A 22,428-nucleotide genomic window follows, 5' to 3' on the forward strand; every position below is an offset into this window, starting at 1 on the left:
TGTCATTTTTAATATCTTTATATTAATCACACAGGTTGGATGACTCCAGCAGTTTTTGGCTCTGCTGGGGAAAAAAAATAAAACAAACATCAGGTAATGAGTCGTTTGGCTCTCAGTTCATTAATTACAGGGAATCGATCCTCCGGTTTGCAGCAGCTCGGCCTCCTCTGAGCGGCGCTCCGCTCCCGGATTCCGCCGGATCGGGTGGGTGGTGGTCTCGGCCATCACCGGAAAGACTCGGCCTGCTTCGGGCGCGCATGCGTCCTCGCAGCGATTTGCTGCATCTCCGTGGTGTGTGTCAGCCGTGAGTGTGACGTCAAGTTAGCGACACACACCGGAAGTAGAGACATTTAGCTTTCAATATAAAAGCTGTGAAAAGCTGACTCCTCAAATTAAATCTCAGTGTGCCTAAAGTTTAAAAATACATTCCATCGTTGTTGTTGGCCACCTTTAGCCGAGACACGGCCTTTTTTTCCATCAATAAAAGTTAAATAGAATAAATAGACTTAGTAAGTTTCATTTCACGTGAAAATGAGCATTTATTTGTTTTTAACCTTTCAAAATATGCAACGCCATTGAATGCTATTCCCTTTTGATGCTGCTTTTTCTTTCATTTCTGCACAGCAAAGCTTCATTTTCTTGCTTCGCATTTTATTTTGTGAACAGCTCGCCGGAAGAGCCGGCGGCGTATAAAAGCGGCAGCCTGACGCAGCTCGTGTCGGCGGACGCTGCCGTGGAAACCACATAAATCCGGTCCACGCAGCTGGGAGGCGAGCTGGGCCCCAGATTTCCTCTCTTCAAAGCCTTTCACTCCTCTTCCTCCTCCACCCATCCATCCCTCCACCAGTCCCTCCATCCGTCCATCCATCCAGCCATCCATCCGGTCCCGGTCCCGGTTCCGGTCCTCGGAGCTGCGAACATGGACGAGCTGGACTGAAATGCGGATCTGCAGAGACGGAACGGAAAGAGGGACGTTCAGATAAACGAGAAGAAGAAGAAGGTGAGAGCAGGTAAACCAGAACGTGTGTGTGTGTGTGTGTTTATTTATTGTATTTATTTTTGTTTGGGGGGGGGGGGCGCTACGAGAAGAGAGGGTGCGTTTGTTTTTTGTAATTGCATCGCGCACAAACGCAGCAAAAACAAAAAGCCCCCACCTTCATGCTTTTTCAGTAAAGCCCATTCATCTGCAGCCGAATCCTGCTGGTTTTACCCCCCCAACCCCCCCAACCACACACACACACACACACACACACACCACCTGCCCCCACCCCTCCATCTGTAACCGGTCAGGTGTCTCTTCCAGCACTCCTGCTGCAAAATGTCACCATTTGGCCGAATGTGTCAGAGCTGTGGGGCAGAAAAAAAAAGAATCCACTCTGCATCATGCATTTTTATTTTTCCTGCTTTAAAATCATCTCTGTTCATCTCCAACACTGATCTAGTTTTATTCTTCGTGTTGCCCCTGTTGCACCTGCAGCCCCCCCCCCCCCTCCATTTTAAAGGCCTGAAGCCAGAAGGGAGCTTGTAGGTGGACTCGCTGTGAACTGTTTGAATTTCAGATCTGATCAGATGAAAAAATCACTTTTACTAAAAAATGTTGCTCTCACATTTGAAGGTTTGCGGCTTCTTCTCTTTTTTGTGTGTGTGTGTGTATTTGGAAGGATGAGGCGCAGAGGTGCATCATGGGAAGTGTAGGGTGTTTTGCTGAAGACTCTTTGACTCTTTTTAAATCCAGTTGGTGCAGACGGTGACCGCTGATTGACAGAATGTCTCTCATCCTATCGATCAGTCGATTGATCTGCTTACTACTGTAGCTTTGGGTGTTTTTCACGTGGAAGTCGAAGCTGCTCGTTAGTCATTTTGTGTTTTTACTTTTATGTTTTACTTTGACATATAAACTACGTGGTGCTGTAGAGCTGGATGGAAGGTCGGAAGATTTAGACTCTGTCCTGAGAAGGTCCAACTCTGGAAACAGCAACCGAGTCTCTTCAAGTCTAGACTCCAGTCTGAACGAACAGTGATTAGATAATAGGCTTCCTCTGTGTGTGTGTGTGTGTGTGTGTGTGTGTCTGCTGTTATATCACAGTACTTGTATTCATAAGTGACGCTGCTCAAACAAGCTTGTGCTGATTCCTTACGTAAGCGAGTTATTGAGGAAGGAGTCCGAAGAAAGCTGAGCGCTAAATAGGCATAAACGCTCAGATAGGAACGCAACGCAACACAACACAACACAACATGGACGTACAACCAAGCACACACAGTTTTTTAAGTTCAGAGGTTGAAGCGGAGACAAAGGGGAGCTGATGCTGTGCTGGTTGACAAAGGCATACTCTCCACTGAGGGCACAAAGGGCACCGTTCTGGTTTTCCAGGCCGGGTTTTTTTTTTTTTGGATGCACAAATCCTATTTTTCCAAAAAAGGAATTCCTCGTTGGCTTTTGCGTTTAGAGATCTCTGACTACAACCCTCAACACAGTGCAGGGGGGGCAGCAGTGATAACTTCAGGACTGAGATCTGAACTAGCTAAGCTAATGTAGCAAAAAGCCTGCACAGGTCCTTTAATATTCCTGGTTAGAATAACAGATGAATATTTGGGATGGATCATTTTAGTTTGTATTCTATTCATTGTTTTTTGTCTCATCAAAGCAACAAAAGCCGACGCGACGATCAGCTCAGCCGGCGACACAAAGCCAGACTCGTCATTTCGGCTCGGTCTTCGTGGCCTTCAGCTTTAAGATGGTTTTTACGTTCTGCAGCATTTGATCCTTCATTTCAGAACGAACACGAACCCACTTGATCAGTTTTTTCCTTTCGCTTCCCTCCTCAGTGCTTTTGTTCTTTTGTGGGTCTTTCTGACTCAATATTTGTTTACACCAGAGGGGAAAGATTGATGGCAGCTGTAAAACAACAGCCTCCGTGCACCCATGTGAATTTTTGCTGCAGCGACTGAAGCAGAAATTTGACAGAATTGTCTGGAAAACTTCAGTGTTTTATGCTTCTGCTTGAAGTTTAGTCTTGAGTTTCATCACTCGGGGAGTAAACACATAAAATGTCCACTGTATTATTTCAAACATGGAGGGCTGCCAACCTGAAAACAACCCCCGTTGTATGTTTGGGTCTGCCAGAGTATTAAGATTTAAGGGATGAGGATTCCAGAGGTGAGCGGCGTGTTCTCACAGTAAATTGTATCTCAGGAGCGATTCGCCGTCATCGGGTTGGAGACGTTATAGGTTTTCCAGATGCACGTTTCTCTCCCATGGACGTTTCCAGTTTCCCCCTCCCAGAGGAGCTTGTTCTGTTTCTGACTCTCCAGACCGTTTCCCTCCTGCCTCCAGATCTGTTGAACCAGATCTGGCCACTCTAAACGTTTCCAGGTGAAAGGAAGTGGGATTTTATTGTATTATTTAAACAGATCTCTTGCCTTGTCGGATTTCGAACACATGTTGAGTGCGTCTTGCTGTGGCTAATGGTTCGAATTAACTCCGAAGATGCACTGCAGCCTCCTCAGTGTGCACTCAGGCTGAGTGATGTGGCCACTTAGAGATCCGCTCTGGGGCTATTCATAGTTTGAATAACCATCCAACACATTGAATGGGATCTGTCTATTGAAGGATGGCGTACTTATAGAAAAATGGTTACAGCTGAAGGTACTGTATGCATGCACTTTGGGAAAAGTCTGATTCTGCTGAGATGAATGTGCTGAAAGCAACATGGAACAGCCTCAAAAAAAAAAAAAAACACTAAAATGTGTGTACAGAAACTTTAAATATGCAGAACACAGTTTATGTCGACTTGAGCGTTTAATTTTGGGACAAATTGGATGTTTTGAGTGGCTGCAGATAGAAAAAGTGGATTCAGTTCAAACTTTTGCACCTGTAAAGAGAGACCTGTTGTCATTTTGTTAGCAGAGACTGTCTGCTATCATGTTGTTTGTCAGAAGGTCAAGAGTTCTTAAATTAAAGTTGATTTATTGATTTATCTCTCTAACGCTGATGACGCAGCAGAGAAAACTGGCTGTTTCTTCTGACAGTCACATGATTCCAGCAGAAGATTCATCTTCGGCTCTGTCGAATTAATTATTTAAATATTAATTAATTAATCAGAGCATTTAAATAAATCAAATTAAGCTGTGATTATTATTTCAATATTTAGCACAATGGGCGAGAAATGTCCAATAATGAATTGAGTAATTGAATAATAGTTTCAGCTCTTGAGTCCAGTAAAGAGTGAATTCTGACTGATGCGACCTTTAAAGGATTTAAGTTGTTTTATTTTTCATCCATTCATTTCAAGTTTTTGGCTGAAACTGAGTTTATAAAAAAAAACGTTGGGTGTTGGAGGAAACTAGATTCAGACTTTTACACCTCAGTCATTTTAGTCCTCCTTTTCCCAGCTTGCGTTTAGAGACTGCAAACCTCTGTCACCGACTCGGACGGTGAGTTTGACTGACATGTTTTGACCCGAACGTCAGAATATCTCACCCTCCTCTGCTCTTTTTTCAATCTTGAAGTTGCTCCATTTAAGGAAAATCAAGTTCCACTTTAATCCAGCCTTCTTGAAAGGCTGCAGTAGATGTGTTGGGATTCATTAAGTGATTTACTGTTGATTAATTTTCTCTCATGTAACTCTAAATTCAACATGTTTGGTTCTAACCGTTTGTGCCACAAAATCATTTTTGAGCTGTTTAAGACATTTGATAAGTTTTAGGCAATCATCAGGCGATTTAATGTTCAAGATATCAAGATCAATTGTTCATATTAATTATTCAGTCACACAGTCGTCAGCCCTAAAAGTAAACTTCGGGTCAAATCCAGATCAAATAGCTGGAAGAAGAGTCAGTGCATCATCTTTGCTTCTAAACTTCAGAGACGCCATTAAAATAAAACCAGCTCAGCCGGTCTGTGGCGAGCAGACAGAAGTGTTGATGGAAACTTCCTGCCTCTCCGCAGACAGCAGGGATTCACTTCCTGTGACCGGAGACCAGCATTCAGAGCGTCGTCCTCCGTCCTGGTCCTGATTAGTGACTCGAGCCGTTCAGGCATTGTTTGAGTTGAAGCTGATAATTCTGTGAGGCTCCACGTCTCCTTTAGCTGATGGAGACGTGGCGCTGCCTCAAGGCATCACAAATACACAACACACATTCCCCTCCGGTAATTCATCAGTTTAACAGTTTAAATATTTATCCTGCACTGTCATGCCACATTTATTTTATTTGATTCATCTTTTTATAATGAGAAAACGAACGATATTCGTTTTTAGCTCTGCTGCTTAGAACGAGGTCGGAAAAAGTCAGAAAACATGCAGTACTTTAGGCAGCAGGTGTCCTCGGGTCTTATCAGATTTCCCATGAGCAGCAGGTAGCAGCTTAACGTAATCGCAACGCTGTCACTGCTCTCAGAGGACCAATCGGGTCCCTGACCAGAGCCGGTCCAGGAACTGGGAGCAGGGAAATGTGGGACAGCTTTAATGTGGCCTGTCCTGCTGTCCGCTCACCCTCCTGCACCAGTAGACCCAGTTTGAGTGAATGTGTGTGTCTGTGTGGCGAGAACCCCCCCTCTGTGACCCCGTCCCTCATTATTAAATGTGTCGGCCTCAGCACGATCGCAACAAGTCATCCGGCAAAACCACACACACAGACACACACAGACACACACACAGTGAGCAGAGGACTGAATGCAGCTCAGAAACGTTTTCATTCAGTAACTGACCTGTTTACTAACCACATGAGGCCGGAACATAAATGGACCTGTCTGAAGCTGCAGTTTCGTGAAGATGTTCAATATCTGTAACATCATCTCTGACCCCTTTTAATGTCTTTAATGGGAATAAAAGGTGGAGGAATACTGTAGCGGCATTTTAAAGGGCCGTACGCTCCTTCTGTTTGGGCTGTGAGGCTGAAAATGAGCTCTGGCGGTTCACTGTTAAAGGGTCGACGTAATGAAAGCTCCATCTCTGACTTCATGTTTTCAATTTACCGTGAATACTGAGGTAACGCTGTAAAAAACGCAGTCAATCTTCCTCTGCTGCTGGAAAATGGCTTTATGGCCACTTTCTGATACGCAAGGCTGATCTTATCCAGTTCATGCGTTCAGTTTATCGTTCAAGAAACGCACGAGAGCGGTCAGAGACGAAGCCTGATATTTAACAGAACCGATTGGAAGGAGAAATAGTTGGCGCTCATACAAAGGCCGCGCTGAAAAACGGTGCTTAGAAAATCACCAGTAAATCCAGTTTTATGGTCCAACACGTCTCAGAGTGGAGTAAAGACCGACCCTCGTCCCAGGAGGACGATAGCTCACCGTGCTTCTGTCTGGGACACAAACAGATCCAGTGTAACCGTGAACAAGGCCCGAGTATTAGTGGTCTGTGTGTGTGTGTGTGTTTTTTTATTCTGTTCTTAAGGCAGAATTTGGTGCGAGGGGGTCAGCAGATAAAAACAAATTGCACTAATGAATTGCGAACATTGTTTCTGTGTGTGTGTGTGTGTGTATGTGTGTGTGTGTGTCACTGTGCTTGTGGCTCTTTTTGTCTCACATGTTTTATTCACTTTCCCTTCAAGTGGCTGTTTCATAACACTTCATCTGCACACACACACACACACACACACACACACACACACACACACACACACACACCCTTACAGACAATGAACTGATGGGAGATCTTCTCAGTCTGGCTCTGATCACTTCATTATCCGGCCAAAAAAAAAATGAAAATACTTTCAAGGAAACCATGACAACAACTCCGTGCAGCCGACTGAAGCGTCTGCAAGAGAGAGAAGAGGCTCCTCTCCTCTCTCACTCCGTTTTTGCATAATTTGTTTTTAGGGAGGATTAGGAAGAAAGGTGGGGAGGAAGGCGGGGAGGGGGGGGTAATTATGATCATTTTGTACAATGGCTCCTCACCCAAGAGCATCAACAAATACAGACATCAAAGGGTGAGACGCAGGAGCGAGGAGCAGGCATGAAGGATTCTGGGAGTTTGGGATGGAGGAAGAGGAGGAGAAAGGAGGCCAGGAGGGGGGTCTACGTTTTGCCTTTTTTTTGGGGGGGGGGGTGTTAAAATGAAGCTTTACACTGGAATCCTCTTTGGTGCAGCTCCAGAAACATTGAACAAAGCGTTCTGCTTTTCTGCGACATCAAACGCAACACGGCTGCCGTTTTGGAAATGTTCGATTCCCAAACAGCACAGCTTTGTTCTGCTCCCATTCGCTGATGCCTTTCTTGTTGTTTTTTTTTTTATTCGGGGGGGGGGATGGTTGCAAGCTGACATTTGGCGCAGGCCCAAGCAGAGAGCTTCCCGGGCCTGCAGAGCAAAACCAGAGTAATCCTGACTCAGACTAAAACATTAGCTCTTTGTCGCTGTGTTGGCTCACTTTCCTGTTTTCATAGCTGTGTTTTCACTGACTGTCTGTCAGGCTTTACAGTGCTGCCTGTTCCTTTACACGGATTTCAACCTGCTTGGTCTTAACTTTGGTGCAAGAGAAGCATCAAAAAAAAGAAAAGAGAGAGAATTTAAATATTTTCTTGTGGCTTTTAAAATATTCTGGCATTTCTAGTTTTGCAAAAACGCACCCAACTGAAGTCTATGAGGGGAAAAAACCCTTTATGCACACTATTTTGGTTTCAGGGGCGGGAAATCAAAATAATTTCAAATTATTATCTTTAGATATTAAATAAACTATTCTGTCTTCTTCAAAACTGATTTGTAGTATTTTTCTATGCAGATTGCTGATTGTGGGAATTTAAGCTGCACTTGAAATGATGCTTAACTAGCTACTTTCCCAGTTATCTATGAGCTGTAACGTAGGATGTGTTGAACAAAACAGCAAAAGCAACCTTGAGGAACATTTTAGTTAGTAAATATACCTTTTTTTAACTAAAAGCTACACATATGTTTGATATGAACAACGAAAAGCCAATTTTTCGCCAATGCAAAGAAATTCTCCACCTTTGGACCTTTTGGAGAAAAGGTCACATAAGTGACTAATATCCATAAATCCCTGTGAACTGTCTCTAATGCTCTGATAGCTCAACACTGTGCTGTGCGCTAATTAGCACTCAGCACAGCTGTGTGAGCGAAGAATCAAAGCTTATGGATGCTCAGAGCGAAGCTGCAAGCACAAACGTATAATTATGTGTTATTGGGTCATTGCTCATGTAAATGAAATAAAGGCAGCAGCACAATAGAACTTTAATAGAGGGTTCTTGTGTGTGTGTGTGTATGTGTGTGTGCGTGTGCTGTGACACTTGCTGCAAATTCAGCTATTGTTTTTGCATAAAAGCTTAAAAGTGTCAATTATAGCACATCTCTCAGCAGCTCACGTTCACTGTGAAAGTATGTGCACTGGTGATATGATTGGAAATGCAAAATGGAGAATATTAAAAAATTTAATATCATGAATTTAAGAAGTTATAATTCTTACTGATCTTCTTGAAGGGATGTGCAATCTGAATATGGAATAGAATAGAAACGGTCGGTCCAAATAGGTGGACCGTCCACACACTGCCATGCAGGGACTCTGCAGCATCTATGTCAGCTATATTAGTCTTCATGCCAATTTGCATTAAGTGTACAGAAGCAGTGAGCCGTTGCGTTAGTGGGAATACAACTCGGTCCCTCACGTGGTATATCATCTAATTATATCATCATAAAGAATCAGGGCTTGTCATTTCCGTTAGTTACTGGAGAGCGATGATTAGCTGTGATTACCCCGGTGCCTCCTATGGAGCAGAGGAGGGATGACTGTGATGGGGTGGAGGGCGGGGTGCTAACCTTTCTCAGAACAGACTGAGACTGTGCTCAGTGTGGCACAGTAGGAGAGGGGTGTGTGTTTGTGTGTGTGTGTGTGTTTGTCTGTGTCTGTCTGTGTGTACTTCAGTAAATGGCCGAGCAGACGGCGCAGTAATAGCATTAACCCAAATGCCTGCAGGAAGGAGGAGTTTGGTAATTAATACCGCCTCCTAAAAACACCATACATATCAAACAATTCACCTGAAATGTCAGAAATGATTCACTTCCTGCTTTATTCGAGCTCCAGAACGCGTTAAATGTAAAGCAGAAGTAGGTCACTGCATCTCAGACTCCACACAGTGTTTCGGTGAGCTCCCCGGGGAGAAGTTTGGGTGCAGCAGCTGAACTGGGGGTGGGGGGGGTTTGGTCCAACAGCTCAGCACCTCCCTGCAAACAGGCTGCAGTCAGCTTTGGATCAGGAGGATCAAGTCTTATCTGATTACAACTGTAATTATACCCAGAGCCACCAAAGCGAAGGAGGTGAACTTTAGTTTTGTCAGGGTGTCAGCTTCCCATCGCTGAAGTCCCAACATCAAGATTCTGTTGGTGTCTGGTCTTTAACCGGCTTTAAACAGTTTGCACCATGAAGACGGAGCTCTCCTCCACCACATGAACGTGGCCTCAGAGTTTAACCGTTAGACAAACTTCCTGTGTTGCTTTTTCTCTCCCCGTTGTATAAATACAGGTGTCGGACTCGGAGAGGGTTGTCCATCCTCTGTCCCCTCCTTCTCACTCCCTCGTCTCCTCTCCGTCTCTTTCATACTATTTTCAGAGTCACGCCGAGTTCCACTTTTGAGCAGCGGAGCTGATTCCTCTGTGCGTTGCCATGACAACGTTCCCATGGCTCCACGACACACTTCTCCCCCTCCTTCATTTCTCGTTAATTTTCTCCTTCCCTTAGTGTCCTCGAAAAAGTCGTCAAGCGCCTGAGATAGTGTGAACCCATTCCAAACAGTCCTGAAACACGTCAAGTCTGTTTTAAATTTGAAGAAACCTTTAATGAAACCAACTGCAGCGTCATCAATCATATGTTTGTTATCCAGAGGGGGCCATTGTTTTCTTTAAGAGCAGCAGAAACCTTAAATATGTCCACGTCCATACAGTCCGAGTTTAACAGCCATGTTAGAGCCAGACTGAGTGTGAAGGGAGCGATGGAGAGACATTCTGCCAAATGGAGAGCAGGGACTTCTCTGTGCGTAATGTAGCAGAAGTATCCAGACGCAGGACTAAGCAGGACCAGGACCAGGACCAGGATCGGGGTTTTTATGAAATGGAGGTGTTTTTTTTTTATTATTATTCCTTTGTGTGGAGGTGTAGCACACCAGACTGACGTGGCTTTACCCTGCAGCTGTCCTCAATGAGCCTGTGTGAAAAGACTAAGTGCCTTTGGGTCAAAATGCAGTCAGCGTGTGTGTCTGAAAACAGGGAGGCTCCGCATCACTTCATGCGTGTCAACCTACATCATAAACCCAGACTAAGTGCCTTCAACAGCTCACCACCCTCTCCCGCACACACAGACACACAATCCCCAGCGTTATCTTTCACTGAGCACACACTCAGATCTGTGCAGAGATGGGGAATACCCACACAGTGATGGGTTGGTGCTGAGGGAGTCAGAGGGTCAGATCTTCTCCCTCACTGATTTATTAATGAAACCGAGCAGACATGGAGAGAAGGTCTAGAACAGGAGGAGAGGGAGGAGAGGGAGGAGGGGGAGGAAGAGAGAGGAGGGGGAAGAGGAAGAGAGAGAGGAGGAGGAGGAAGAGAAGAAGGAGGAGGAGGAGGAGGAAGAGAGAGAGGAGGAGGAGGAAGAGAAGGAGGAGGAGGAGGAGGAGGAAGAGAGAGAGGAGGAGGAGGAAGAGAAGGAGGAGGAGGAGGAGGAGGAAGAGAGAGGAGGAGGAGGAAGAAGAGAGGGAGGAGGAAGGAAGAGGAGGAAGAGAGAGAGGAGGAAGGAAGAGGAAGAGAGAGAGGAGGGGGGAGGAGGAGGAGGAGGAAGAGAGAGAGGAGGAAGAAGGAGGATGAGACAAATGAGAGATGAAGAGCAGCTATTGAGGAGTGTGTATGTATTATTGAACAGTTGTGGTGTTAGATTATTTACAGCAGCTGGAGGATGTGGGGGTTGGGGGGGGGTGTTCACTCACACACACTCACATTGAGATACACACACAGAAGCTGGATCGCACTCTTAGGACACAATCTGAGGTGGTTTGTGTAATTGGATGTCAGGAGCTGTTAGAGGGAGGAGCAGCGGGAGAGAGAGACGTAAGGAGGACGAACGAGTCACTTCTTATTGGAGCTGGCACGTGTGGTTCAGTCTGCACAAACAAATTACACAAACATTCACACACTCAGTGTGTGCGTCGTCAGTCAGGTAGAAGGTGTCTTTTATCATAACTCTGTGTTTAGGCACAATCGCACACGCACGCACAGACACATTCAGGCGGGGAGCTGAGTTGTGTGTTTTTGTTTACCTCCTTTTGTCTCGGCTTCATTTCTCTCATCCCGGAAATATTAGCTGTGCCAGTGATTATATTAGAAGCGTGGGAGAGAGTGTGAGGATGGTACGTTTCCAGAGCGCTGACCTGGCAACACACACACACACACACACACACACACACTCACACAAAATCATGGCCCAAAAATAACAAATGTGTCCCACATAGCTAGTCGACTCCAAACTGAGAGCAGCTTCCTCTCGCTCACTTTTATCCAATTCCTCCCTGCATGCCTTCTCTTTGTGTGTCACAGTGATTTGCTTCAAACTTCAGAAATGAATGACGACAGTTACAGAGAATGTTGAATTTACTTTTATCCTCTGCTGTTTGATTTTTCTCCCTTGTTGTCTAATATTATCTGGTCCTCTTCCTCTCTGTTTTACCGCTCCTGCTTCTTCCTACGAAAAAAAAAAAAAAAAAGTCATTTAACATTTTAAAATTCCAACATACAAACATGCACAACTTGTACATACAAAAGTTGTACAATTTGATCTAAAAGTTTAATAGTTCAACTGAAAATGCTGCACTTTAATCCATATGGTGTAAACGTTCATATTAAAAATCAGACACAGATCAATAGATTCACATTTCAGAACAAAAACCTGTCAGGAAGGAAAAAAGTTGATAGATACTTCACCTGATGTGGCAGATGGATGGAGCTCTCCTTCCTCCTCTGACCACTTTATAAATCTCTCTCTCTTTTTCTGTCCCTCGGGGTCTCTGTGGCTACAGTTGCGGCTCGTTGGCACCATTTGGAAACTTCTTTCCGGCTCATTTGGCTCTTGGCTCATCCCATCCTCACTGATGCTAAGCAGCGTGATGAGCGACTGCGCCCCGCGGCGGGCACGACACTGTCATCCACATCAGGACTCCACCAGCCTGTTTGCTTGTTTGCTTTGTCTCGTACCATCAGCTCGGAGCTCTAACGTTGCTAATGTACTTATTTTCCAGCAGAGAGTTTAAATAATGAGCCGCACAGTGTGAACGGATGTGAGAATGTGTACAGCAGAACTCATGATGGCTCCTCCTCATAAACTAACCCCCCCCCTCCCTTCTCTTCCCTGTGTTGGTTCCTCAGGCGTAGACCAGCATGCCGTTGGTGAAGAGGAACATCGAGCCCAGGCACCTGTGCCGCGGGGCGCTGCCGGACGGGGTGACCAGCGAGCTGGAGTGTGTCACCAACAGCACCCTGGCGGCCATCATCAAACAGCTGGGCAGCCTGAGTGAGTGTGTGAATGACGGCCAATTACTTTTTTATTTTGAAGGTGGACATAAAAAAAATCTACTTTTATTTGAAACATTCTTGTTCATATTATTATATCTTATTTTCCTCCTTCAGTAGCTTTTTTTAGTGCACACACGTCCTGTGCTGAGCCGCTGCATTGGAAGTCTTTAGCTTAGCTTGTTTGTTTAGCTTTAGCTTAGCTTAGCTTGTTGTTCAAATTACATTTGAATGCATCCTGTTAGTGACAGTGAGGCAGCGGTTGGCTAAATGCCAACAAGTCTGAGCTGCTGTTGATGACAACGCAAATGTAAAACATTCAGTCTTAATTTAGCTGACGTTTGCTTCCAGTCAACATGGAGAGACATCTGCGTTTACAACTGAGACTCTGGAAGATGGTTGTTACAACTCAGTCCACGGAAACTCAGGAGGTCTCGATGTCTGAACGCGTCTCCCTTTTGAGTTTTATCGAATTCAGAGTGATGTTCCTGCAGAGGCATCATGCTTGTGCTGATTTGATGGACATCAGTGAAGCTGTCTGGGTGTTTGGGGGGTGGGGGGGGTTTGGAAAAGGATGAACTGTATGTTAAATTTTATTGACGCAATAACACACAAACACGTTGCCAAATGTGTTTTGAAGAAGGAGATCAGAGAGAGATTGAATCGGGCGACAGCTCAGTGCGCCTCTGCTCCATCTGTCACGCTGTGGGAAGAGCGACGCAGAAGTGTCGAGGGTGTGCGGCTGGTGTTTGTGTGCGTTTCATTTGGTTTGGAAAAGGCCGCACTAAATACATTTAAAAACAGATAGATTTTGTCCGACAGGTGCACAGCAGGGGGGGAGGCCTGAGCTGCTGGGACAGCCAGAGGAGGAACATCTCTGCTCAGTCCTGCTTTGGTTTTCTTTCTTTATTTAATTTGGGCTGTGACACGCTGAGAATAAGTCAGCCCACATGAAACCCTGTTTGACCTCCCCAGGAGAGAAATATCAATGTTTTTTCCAAGTGAAAGCCGTTATTCTGCTGTTTGACTCACGTCCCTGCAAACAGAGATCTTGGCGACGTGGAAATAATGTATCAGCTGAAGTGAACATTGATATTAAAACAGATTTTTAAAGAGGTGGCCAACAGCTGCTTTCATCATCAAATTTCAGTTCTTCTTCACGCAGTGATGTCCACGTGAGGCTCCTGTCGGCTTCTGAAAGGAAAAGATTCACTTTAAGTTGATCTAATTGTTCTTTGAGTGTCATCTACAGACAGAATGATGAATAATGACAGTAATTGTTGGCGTTTTGAGGAAGGAAATGTTCTCCATATATTTGTTCCGCGGACAGTTTGTGCTCTTAAAAAAATAAACACACAGTTTTACCACAACCTTGTTCATGTGAGTAAAATCTTCCTGAGCTCAGCTGCTCGAGGTGAATGTATGAATGTGTGCTGTTAACTGTCCCAGCATGAAAGTGACAATAACAGACTTGTGTGTGTGTGTGTGTGTCTGTGTGTGTCCGTGCAGGTCGACATGCAGAGGACATCTTCGGAGAGCTGTTTAATGAAGCCAACAGTTTCTACCTGAGGATGAGCAGCCTGCAGGAGAGAGTCGACCAGCTCGCTGTGAAAGTCACCCAGCTGGACTCCACCGTGGAGGAAGGTGTGTGTCCGTGTGTGTCTGTGTGCGTTTGTGATCTTCATCAGACGTTCTGATCAGGTGATAAATTTATGAATGATCCTTTGACTCAGCTCGGTCCCGGAGGGAAATAAAACACACAACTCATTTTTTTTTTTTTCTTCTACTTCTTTTTGTTTCTCTGCTTCATTACGTCTCTCTCTCAGTCTGCCCCCCCCCCCCCCCCACCCCCCCACCGTCTCCCCCCTCTCTCTCCCTGATCCTGCCTAGTCATTCTGCAGCACGCTGAGCTCAGGCAGCATCAGACAGCAGCGTAGATGAGGATGAAAAGGAAAAGCTCAGCAGTCCTTTGTCTCCTCCTCCTCCAGCTCTTTCATCTCTTTCCTCTCTCCGTCTCCGTTCCTCCTCTTTCCTTCTACACACGAACCTTTCGTTTGTCCTCCATTTCCGACCACACATTCACTCGTTCATCTCTCTCAGTTCTCCTCCTTCCATCGGGGAGGGGGGGTGTTTCGTCGGCTTCATAAATCTACTCGTATTTACTAAAAAAGATGCTGCAGATCCCTCCAGACGTTAAACTGTTGATGAGGAGAAAGCTGGGCCACTTTAATTTCTGACATTAATCTGGTCATCAGAGGACGTCAACATATTTGTGTGAATGTAAATGTGCAGAGACGAAGATGAACAGATTAGAGCCCAAACACAAGGAGCTGGTGGAGATAAAGTGGGCAAGTGTGTGTGTGCGGTGAGAAAAGTGGAGTGTGTTCTTAAAAAGTGTGTGTGTGAGAGAGAGAGAGAGAGAGAGAGAGAGAGAGCTGGATGTCTCTTTGAAGATTTCTGAATGAAAGTTGCATTAGCTGCTAGTTTTGTGGATTATTCATTTGGCCGTGGGGACAGAAGCTTTGGAGGGAATGATCAAACACTGAGCAGACAGGAGTGTGCGCTGACTACACAAGCGGCACAGACACACACACACACACACACACACGTACAGTGATGCTAACAGACACCTACTGTTCTGGACACATCTCACACTGACGTGATTTAACCTTATTATATATACGGCTGATGTGCACTGTGTGTGTGTGTGTCTGTGTGAGTGTGTGTGTGTGTGTAGCCATCTGGTAGATCCTGGATAGCATTGCAGCTGTGTTAAATCTCTTCTGGGGTTAAGGGATTGACACACATACATGTAGTGTTTCCTCTGTGTCTCACACATACACACCCCCATATGTGCACAAATCACAGTATCATCCAGCCATACATGCCACAGAACGCACACAGACTTGATGAAGACCAACAGCCCACACGCACGCACACACAGAAACACAACTTCCTTATATCTGCAACACACTCCTTTACAGCTGCATTGTGTGTGTGTGAGACTGTGTGTATGTGTGAAATGCTTGTTAAACTGATGCAACAAGCTCCAAGACTAATCTGTCCCTGCTGTCCTATTATCACCCTGTGTGTGTGTGTGTGTGTGTGTGTCTGTGCACAGCTGTAGACGCCGTTATCTCGGGGATTTATGAGCACATGAAGCCGTGTTTTTATTTCCTGTGATATATTTTTTTGTGCTCATTTAAAAACAGGATTTCTTGTAAAATAAAAGAACGATTTTTTGCCCATTTGTTCCCCTGTAATTATTTAGTAATGAAGTGTTTGTTTGTTTTTCTTTTCTGTCTTAATTTCACACTTCTGCTGTACTTCAGCCGCTCCCTCCCTGCCCTTTTTCACCGCACTCCCAGAATGCTTTTCAACAAAATCCATAAAACCCATAAATCACAGCATCCCCGCCACACAAACCGCAGCGTCATCGAGGGTGTGTGAGCGCTCTAAACTGTGTTTAATGGCTTCTACATCGGCAGCAAACAACACATGCTGTTTTATTTGTTTTGGATGTCGAGGGCGGGCGGGAGTGGGAGGCAAATTAAGTCTTCAGGACATAATTAATCATTAAATTTGCTTGTGTTGCACTGGGGGCGAAAGAGGAGTAAAAAGAGAAAAGGGTCTCAGAAAATAGGAAGAAAATCCAATTTTAACTGTATTTTTGCTCCAAAATGAAATGAAATATTCCTCTCATGTTCATTATCCAAATTTTATTAGAGAAGCATCCAAATCAGAGCTGGCAGAAGTGCTGTTTTTATTTAATTGTCTTTCGTCTGGCCGTTTCATTATGATGGAATCTAAATTTGGTGGCTCAGCCGCCGTGTCCCAGGATGCTTTGGTGTTGTATTACCACGAACAGCACCGATAAAGGATGCTCGCAAAGCTGGCACAAGAGGGCAGAGGATGGCGCCGTGCTGCGTTCAGGATTTAGCTGCTAATCCGACACTTCAAGAGTTAAAACAGCTGTTTTTTGGGGGGATTACATTGTCAAACACCATTAAGGATGCGCGGCGGATGAATTTTTTTTTTTTTTTTTGCCTGTTTGGTGCGAATGTTTACAGAAATACTGTCTTCCTTTAGTCTCCCTGCAGGACATCAACATGAGGAAGGCCTTCAAGAGCAGCACCATCCAGGACCAGCAGGTGGTGTCGAGGACCTCCGTCCCCAACCCGGTGGTGGAGATGTACCATCGCTGCGACAAACCGCCGCCGCTCAACATCCTCAGCCCCTATAGGTCAGCAATTACTGTCATCGATGCACCCCATTGGCTGAGAGAGCACTGATTAATTCAGGATAACTGTGGTACAAATCACCTGCAGTGATTTCATTTCATTCACATTAATTACAGTTGCATACAAAAGAGAAGTAAGCTTTCAGTCATAAGAAGCAGTCCAAGCTTTGACGACAAACTCCCACGATGAGAGAAAACAAAGTAGAAAATAATGCTTCAATTATTTTCAAAATTATTTTCAAAAATATTTTTAGGATGTCATCAAGCTCATTAAACATTCAGCGCCGTTAACTTTAAACTGTGTGGCTTCGGATTAGAATTTATGCTTGTTAAATGTGTGACAACTTAATTTTACTACTATTGTGGCCATTTATTACCTTTTTATCCGAGAATATGAAGAGACAAGTCCTCTTTAATACTACATAAATAACAACAAACCACAGTTGTTGGCTGTATTCTAATTCATTCTCTGTTGTCTGGATACCAGCAACATCCCTGTGGTGATTAAATTAGTATAATTTTTGTGTTGACTCAAAGATTAGCCTGCTAATTATCTGGGTTCATTAGCTATTGAATAAATTAGTCCGGGCGTTTTGTTACATCTGCTGTTAAGCGCTCTCACGCCATTTTCTCTTTTACGTCCTCTCACCCATCACATCAACTCAAATCCCAACTTTTTGTCATCATCTCATCCTTTTTTTTTTTAATATATCTCCTTTAATCAGATAAATACAGAAATAAAAATGTCTTTTTATTTTTCTCTGACTGTCAGGGACGACAAGAAGGATGCGCTGAAGTTCTACACCGACCCCTCTTACTTCTTCAACCTGTGGAAGGAGAAGATGCTGCAGGCCACCGAGGACAAACGCAAGGAGAAGAGACGGCAGAAGGTGTGGTTGTGTGGTTGTGCGTTTGTTTGTGGAGTCCATTTTTTTGTACGACCTGGGCTTGTGGCGTGCACGTGCTTTGAGTTGGATGTGTGTAATACGACCGAACCGAACCGAAGAAATCCATCATCTGCTTTAATTTTGCTAATCAGTTTTTTGTTTTTGTTGTTGTTATTTCATTTGATACATTTCTATTTGCTGTATTCACCATTTGGCTTCGCTTTGTGGTGTAATGGGTTATCGCTGCAGCAGCTGGGCTGGCTCATTTTCCAATGAGGGAAAGGAAAACTGCTTTTTACAGATTACACATCAAGTCCTAATCACGCTAATGAAATGAGGCTTTCAAAGTTATGGCAACATCTTTGGACAAAAGTAAAAGGACAATCTCGCTCTTTGAGAGACTGAATCTAATGATCACAGTCGAACACAGTCGAACGTAAAATCGCTGTATCTGTCCTGCTGTGAGTTTAATAAAAGTGTGTTGGTGTTCAGACCGGATATTCTGATATTACAAAGACAATACGCCCAAATTTCACCAAAAATACTAAATCAAATGAATGATGAAGAAAAAGAAGAATAATCAGAATATCACGGAACGTTTGAATCATCTGGACCGAAATGATAAACTAATTAAACGTGTTGGAGGAGTCTTCCCCTCCAATAATAATAATAATAATAATAATAATAATAATAATGATAATGATGATGATACGCTCCTCTGCTTCCAAACCCTGAACAGTTGCTGCTGTATGTGTTTGCTGCTCTTTGTCAGTATTTCTGTTGGATTTATATTTAATATTGCTCACATTTTTCTGTTTCCTCCCGTCAACCTGGAAAAAAAATCCCTGTTACAGAGAAACTAGTTTTCGTTCTGTAGACGTAACAGGTTTGAATATCGGAGGAGGCTCAGCCGCCGGAGGATGGATCCTCCTTCTCTCCCTCCTCCTCCTCCTCCTTCCTTCTTTCTATTCGCTCTATAGCGTCACCGGCCTTTAAAACCACAGCCCCCCCTTCCTCCTCCTCCTCCTCCTCAGTCTAACACACCAGCTTGTCTTTCTCCCATGTTTCCGTAGGGCTGTCCGGCCCACCCCGACAGGCCCCACTCCAGACAGGCCCCACCCAGGAGCCCCCTGTCCATCTCTGTAAGACAACCCCGACCCTTAACCTGCCCCATCCTGCCCCACCCCCTCCCCACTAACTCACATTGCACACTCACCTGTTGTACAGGAATGTACCAACATGGGTAAGACACACACAGACACACATGTAGAGATATGGAGGCAAACACACAAAACACAAGTCAGTGGCTATTTTTGGGCAAAGGCACACAAACACACAACACACAAACACACACACACACACACACACACACACACACACACACTCCCTCCCTTCTGCTTGTGTGTCCATGTGCGTTACGTTGCGTTAGCTTGCCACCTCACCCTGTGTCCAACCCTCTGTTGCTTGGTTTGGTTTGTTTTCCGTCCTGTGTGCTCAGACGTTCTGCCTCTATTGTCAGTTGTTGACTAGAGTGTGTTATGTTGCCTAATAGAGACCAGGTGGTGTGTGTGTGTGTGTGTGTGTGTGTGTGTGGGTGGGGTAGGCTCTGAGTGAGTTTACCCCATGGTGAAGGAGCTGGTGATGGGGTTCTGCACTTTTATTTCCCCCCCTGCACGACAGAAATCAATAATCGATGGCTGAGTTTCCCTCCACTCCTCTCTCTCTCTCTGTGTCTCTCTCTGTCTCTGTCTCTCTCTCTCTATCTGTCTCTGTCTCTGTCCTCTCTCTCTCTCTCTCTCTCTGTCTCTGTCTCTGTCTCTCTCTCTCTCTCTCTCTCTCTCTCTGTCTCTCTCTGTCTCTCTCTCTCTCTCTCTCTCTCTCTCTGTGTCTCTCTCTGTCTCTCTCTCTGTCTGTCTCTCTCTCTCTCTCTCTCTGTCTCTCTCTCTCTCTCTCTCTCTCTCTCTCTGTCTCTCTCTCTCTCTCTCTCTGTCTCTGTCTCTCTCTCTGTCTCTCTCTCTCTCTCTCTCTCTCTCTCTGTCTCTCTCTGTCTCTCTCTCTCTCTGTCTCTCTCTCTGTCTCCAGGAGCAGCAGAGACAGGTTGAGGACCCGAGCAGAGAGGTGAAGAAGGTTTGTCATGATCTTTAAATTCACTCATTCAGAAACTGTATTTAAAACCTAATTCAAACTCTAAACTGCTTCACAAAGACAAATGGACGAGGAATAATTGATGTTACCGTACAAATATAAAGATTTAATGATGCAGAAAAATAAAAAACATCAATACTTAATATCCTGAGTTCATTTAGCAAAATGAATAAATTGTATTTGATTGGCTTTGTGTGTTTGATGTACATTTAAAATCCATTTTCTTTTTCTTATATATGTTTGTTCTAAACTTCAGCTAATTGCAGTGAAAGCAGCTTTTAATAAGTAAAGCTGAATGTCTTCATCGCTCCCAAACTATCTTCAGTTAATATTTATAGAAGCCGTTCCCGCACTGCTGTGCTAATTCTCCATAACTCCTCTCAGTCTAACGGAAACGTCTCACTCATGCCGCTGTGTCTCTGAAGGTGCGTAAGGCTCGTAACCGGCGTCAGGAGTGGAACGTCCTGGCCTACGACAAAGAGTTCAGACCAGACGCCCGGCTCACGCCGTCTCCTTACCACGGCATGTCCTCCGAAGGCTCCCTGTCCCCTGACAGCAGGTACAAATATCTGTCAGCTTGAGATATCACCACATTCAGACACTTTTCAGGACACACCTGTGTCTTTTATTTAAAGCTCTGTGCCTCCATCTGCTGGCAAAGGCTGATTACAGCGGGTTCCTTAATAATTCAAATGAATTTTACTTTTTCTTTCGACAGTTTCAATAAAAAAATCAAATATCTAAACACAATAGTTTGCTTACTTTTGCCATAGTAACCTATATTCCATGCAATACGTCCCTAAAGCCACCGCCCGCTCACTTTCCCCTCCGACAGATCAATGGCGTCTGACTCCTACCCAGCTAGCCCCAACCACCCCTCCACCCAGGCCCCCAGCACCGCCCACTCTGCTGACCACCACGGCAGGGAGCACCTCACCGCCGCAGCCCAGACCCAGTCACTAGATCGGGGCCTCAGGCCAGCCAACCAGCCTCCGGGGGCTGGAGGGGCCGCAGGGGCAGGGAGACACGTGGCGTCCTTGGGCAGGACCCCCTCCGGACACGGGGTCCCGCCTGGTGGAGATCCAACGGTCAACGGGCCAAGGCAGCAGTCGGTGAAGGATTACCGGGCCGGACACGGGTAGGTTCACAGCTACAGCATCATATTCTGTGCACCAGAAAATCTCTCAGTGGCTGGCTGATCAACGGCATTTCAGGTTTGCCGCCCTGTTGTAATTGCTTCGGGTCTAACATCTGCCTGATTGCTGGTTTTAGTCCGGCTGCAGTTTTGCTCGGCTGAAGTTAAAGATAATGCTCAAACTATAAAGGCCGGCTGAATGTCGACTGAGTCCTGCTATGAATTTTAAGATGGAGTCGTCTCACCTTTGCAAAATGTCTCTCCGCGACTTCCTCTGGACCTGACACTCATACAGATGATGTGATATGAGACCCGTGAAGTACTCGTCATGCTTTATGGCTCCACGCTGGAACCTGCAGACAGTATGAATTTATCGATCAAGGCCCAATTAACTTTATCCTGCACAATAAAAAGGTAGTTGGCCTTTTATTGCACCTCGTGTTGGAAAATCTGTCTCTGGATTTGCAGCCAGGCATCAAATTTTAAAATAATGGTTTGGTATTGTTCTTTTTCCTTCCTATGAGTAAGATGAGATATAAATTTATCTCTTTGAATCTCTAGAGCCAAAACGTGTCGTTATTTTTAAGAAGCAATATGTAAATCTGATTATTATCCTTTTCATTTCTTATTTTTAGCGGGCAGCCTTCAACCATCCCAGAGTACTATATCCCACCTGCCCCTCCCCCACCTCCTCCCACCATCCCTTCTGCACAGACGGCCTTCGACTCCACCACAGCCCCACCCTCCGCCGCCGCCTCTGCTGTGCCCCCCGCCTCCTCCGCCCTCTCCCGCCCTTACTCCCCCTCCCCTCCTCCTCCCCCGGCCAACTACGTGCCGTCTCCCTCCCACCCACCCTCGGGCGCGCCCCCCGCTGCCCCTCCTCCTCCTCCACCCGGAGCCCCAGCCGGCCACCAGGCCCACCCATCCCCACCCCACGCTGCCGTGGGCCAGTCGGCCGTGGATGTGGCACCCCAAACCAGGAAGTCCACCATGTTGGGGATGATCCCGATGAGCGACGCCCGCTCAGACCTGCTGGCCGCCATACGTAGAGGTAAGAGTGCAATAAGGTCGGTATGCTTAAGGTCAATATGCATCAAAGTGCTTTTCTTATGATTTTAAAGGTTCCATTTTGGCTAATCTGAGATTTCTGGCCAATCAGGACAGAGGTTTAGAGCCTCTGTTCTGATTGGCTCACCAATATGTTTTTGGCTCTCATACATTCTTAAGATTAAATATAATTTTCCGAGCAGTACGTGAACCAGACTGACCAAATATAACACCTGATCTGGAATGGGGCACTAAATTTCTGGTCCCCACCTCCCTACACCCTTCCTTCCTCCCTTATTCCCTCCAGGTATCCAGCTGAGGAAGGTGCAGGAGCAGAGGGAGCAGGAGGCGAAGAGGGAGCCCGTGGGCAACGACGTGGCCACCATCCTGTCGCGCCGCATCGCGGTGGAGTACAGCGAGTCCGACGACGACTCCGAGCTCGACGAAAACGAGTGGTCTGACTAA

At 45.5% G+C, this 22,428-nt stretch overlaps 1 protein-coding gene across 1 annotated transcript; it reads left to right on the forward strand.

Moving 5' to 3' along the window:
* The first annotated feature begins 892 nt into the window (after positions 1 to 892).
* On the forward strand, positions 893 to 22,428 carry LOC115059034 (wiskott-Aldrich syndrome protein family member 3). Its single transcript, XM_029526623.1, has 11 exons — positions 893 to 1,010; positions 12,366 to 12,510; positions 14,019 to 14,153; positions 16,599 to 16,752; positions 17,522 to 17,639; positions 18,710 to 18,778; positions 19,719 to 19,763; positions 20,207 to 20,340; positions 20,617 to 20,919; positions 21,552 to 21,967; positions 22,271 to 22,428. Exons 2-11 carry the CDS (start codon positions 12,378 to 12,380, stop codon positions 22,426 to 22,428), a joined length of 1,665 nt encoding a protein of 554 aa, XP_029382483.1. The 5' UTR covers positions 893 to 1,010; positions 12,366 to 12,377.

The sequence above is a fragment of the Echeneis naucrates genome, chromosome 18 (assembly GCF_900963305.1).
Source record: "Echeneis naucrates chromosome 18, fEcheNa1.1, whole genome shotgun sequence".
In the NCBI taxonomy this organism is placed as follows: Eukaryota; Metazoa; Chordata; class Actinopteri; order Carangiformes; family Echeneidae; genus Echeneis; species Echeneis naucrates.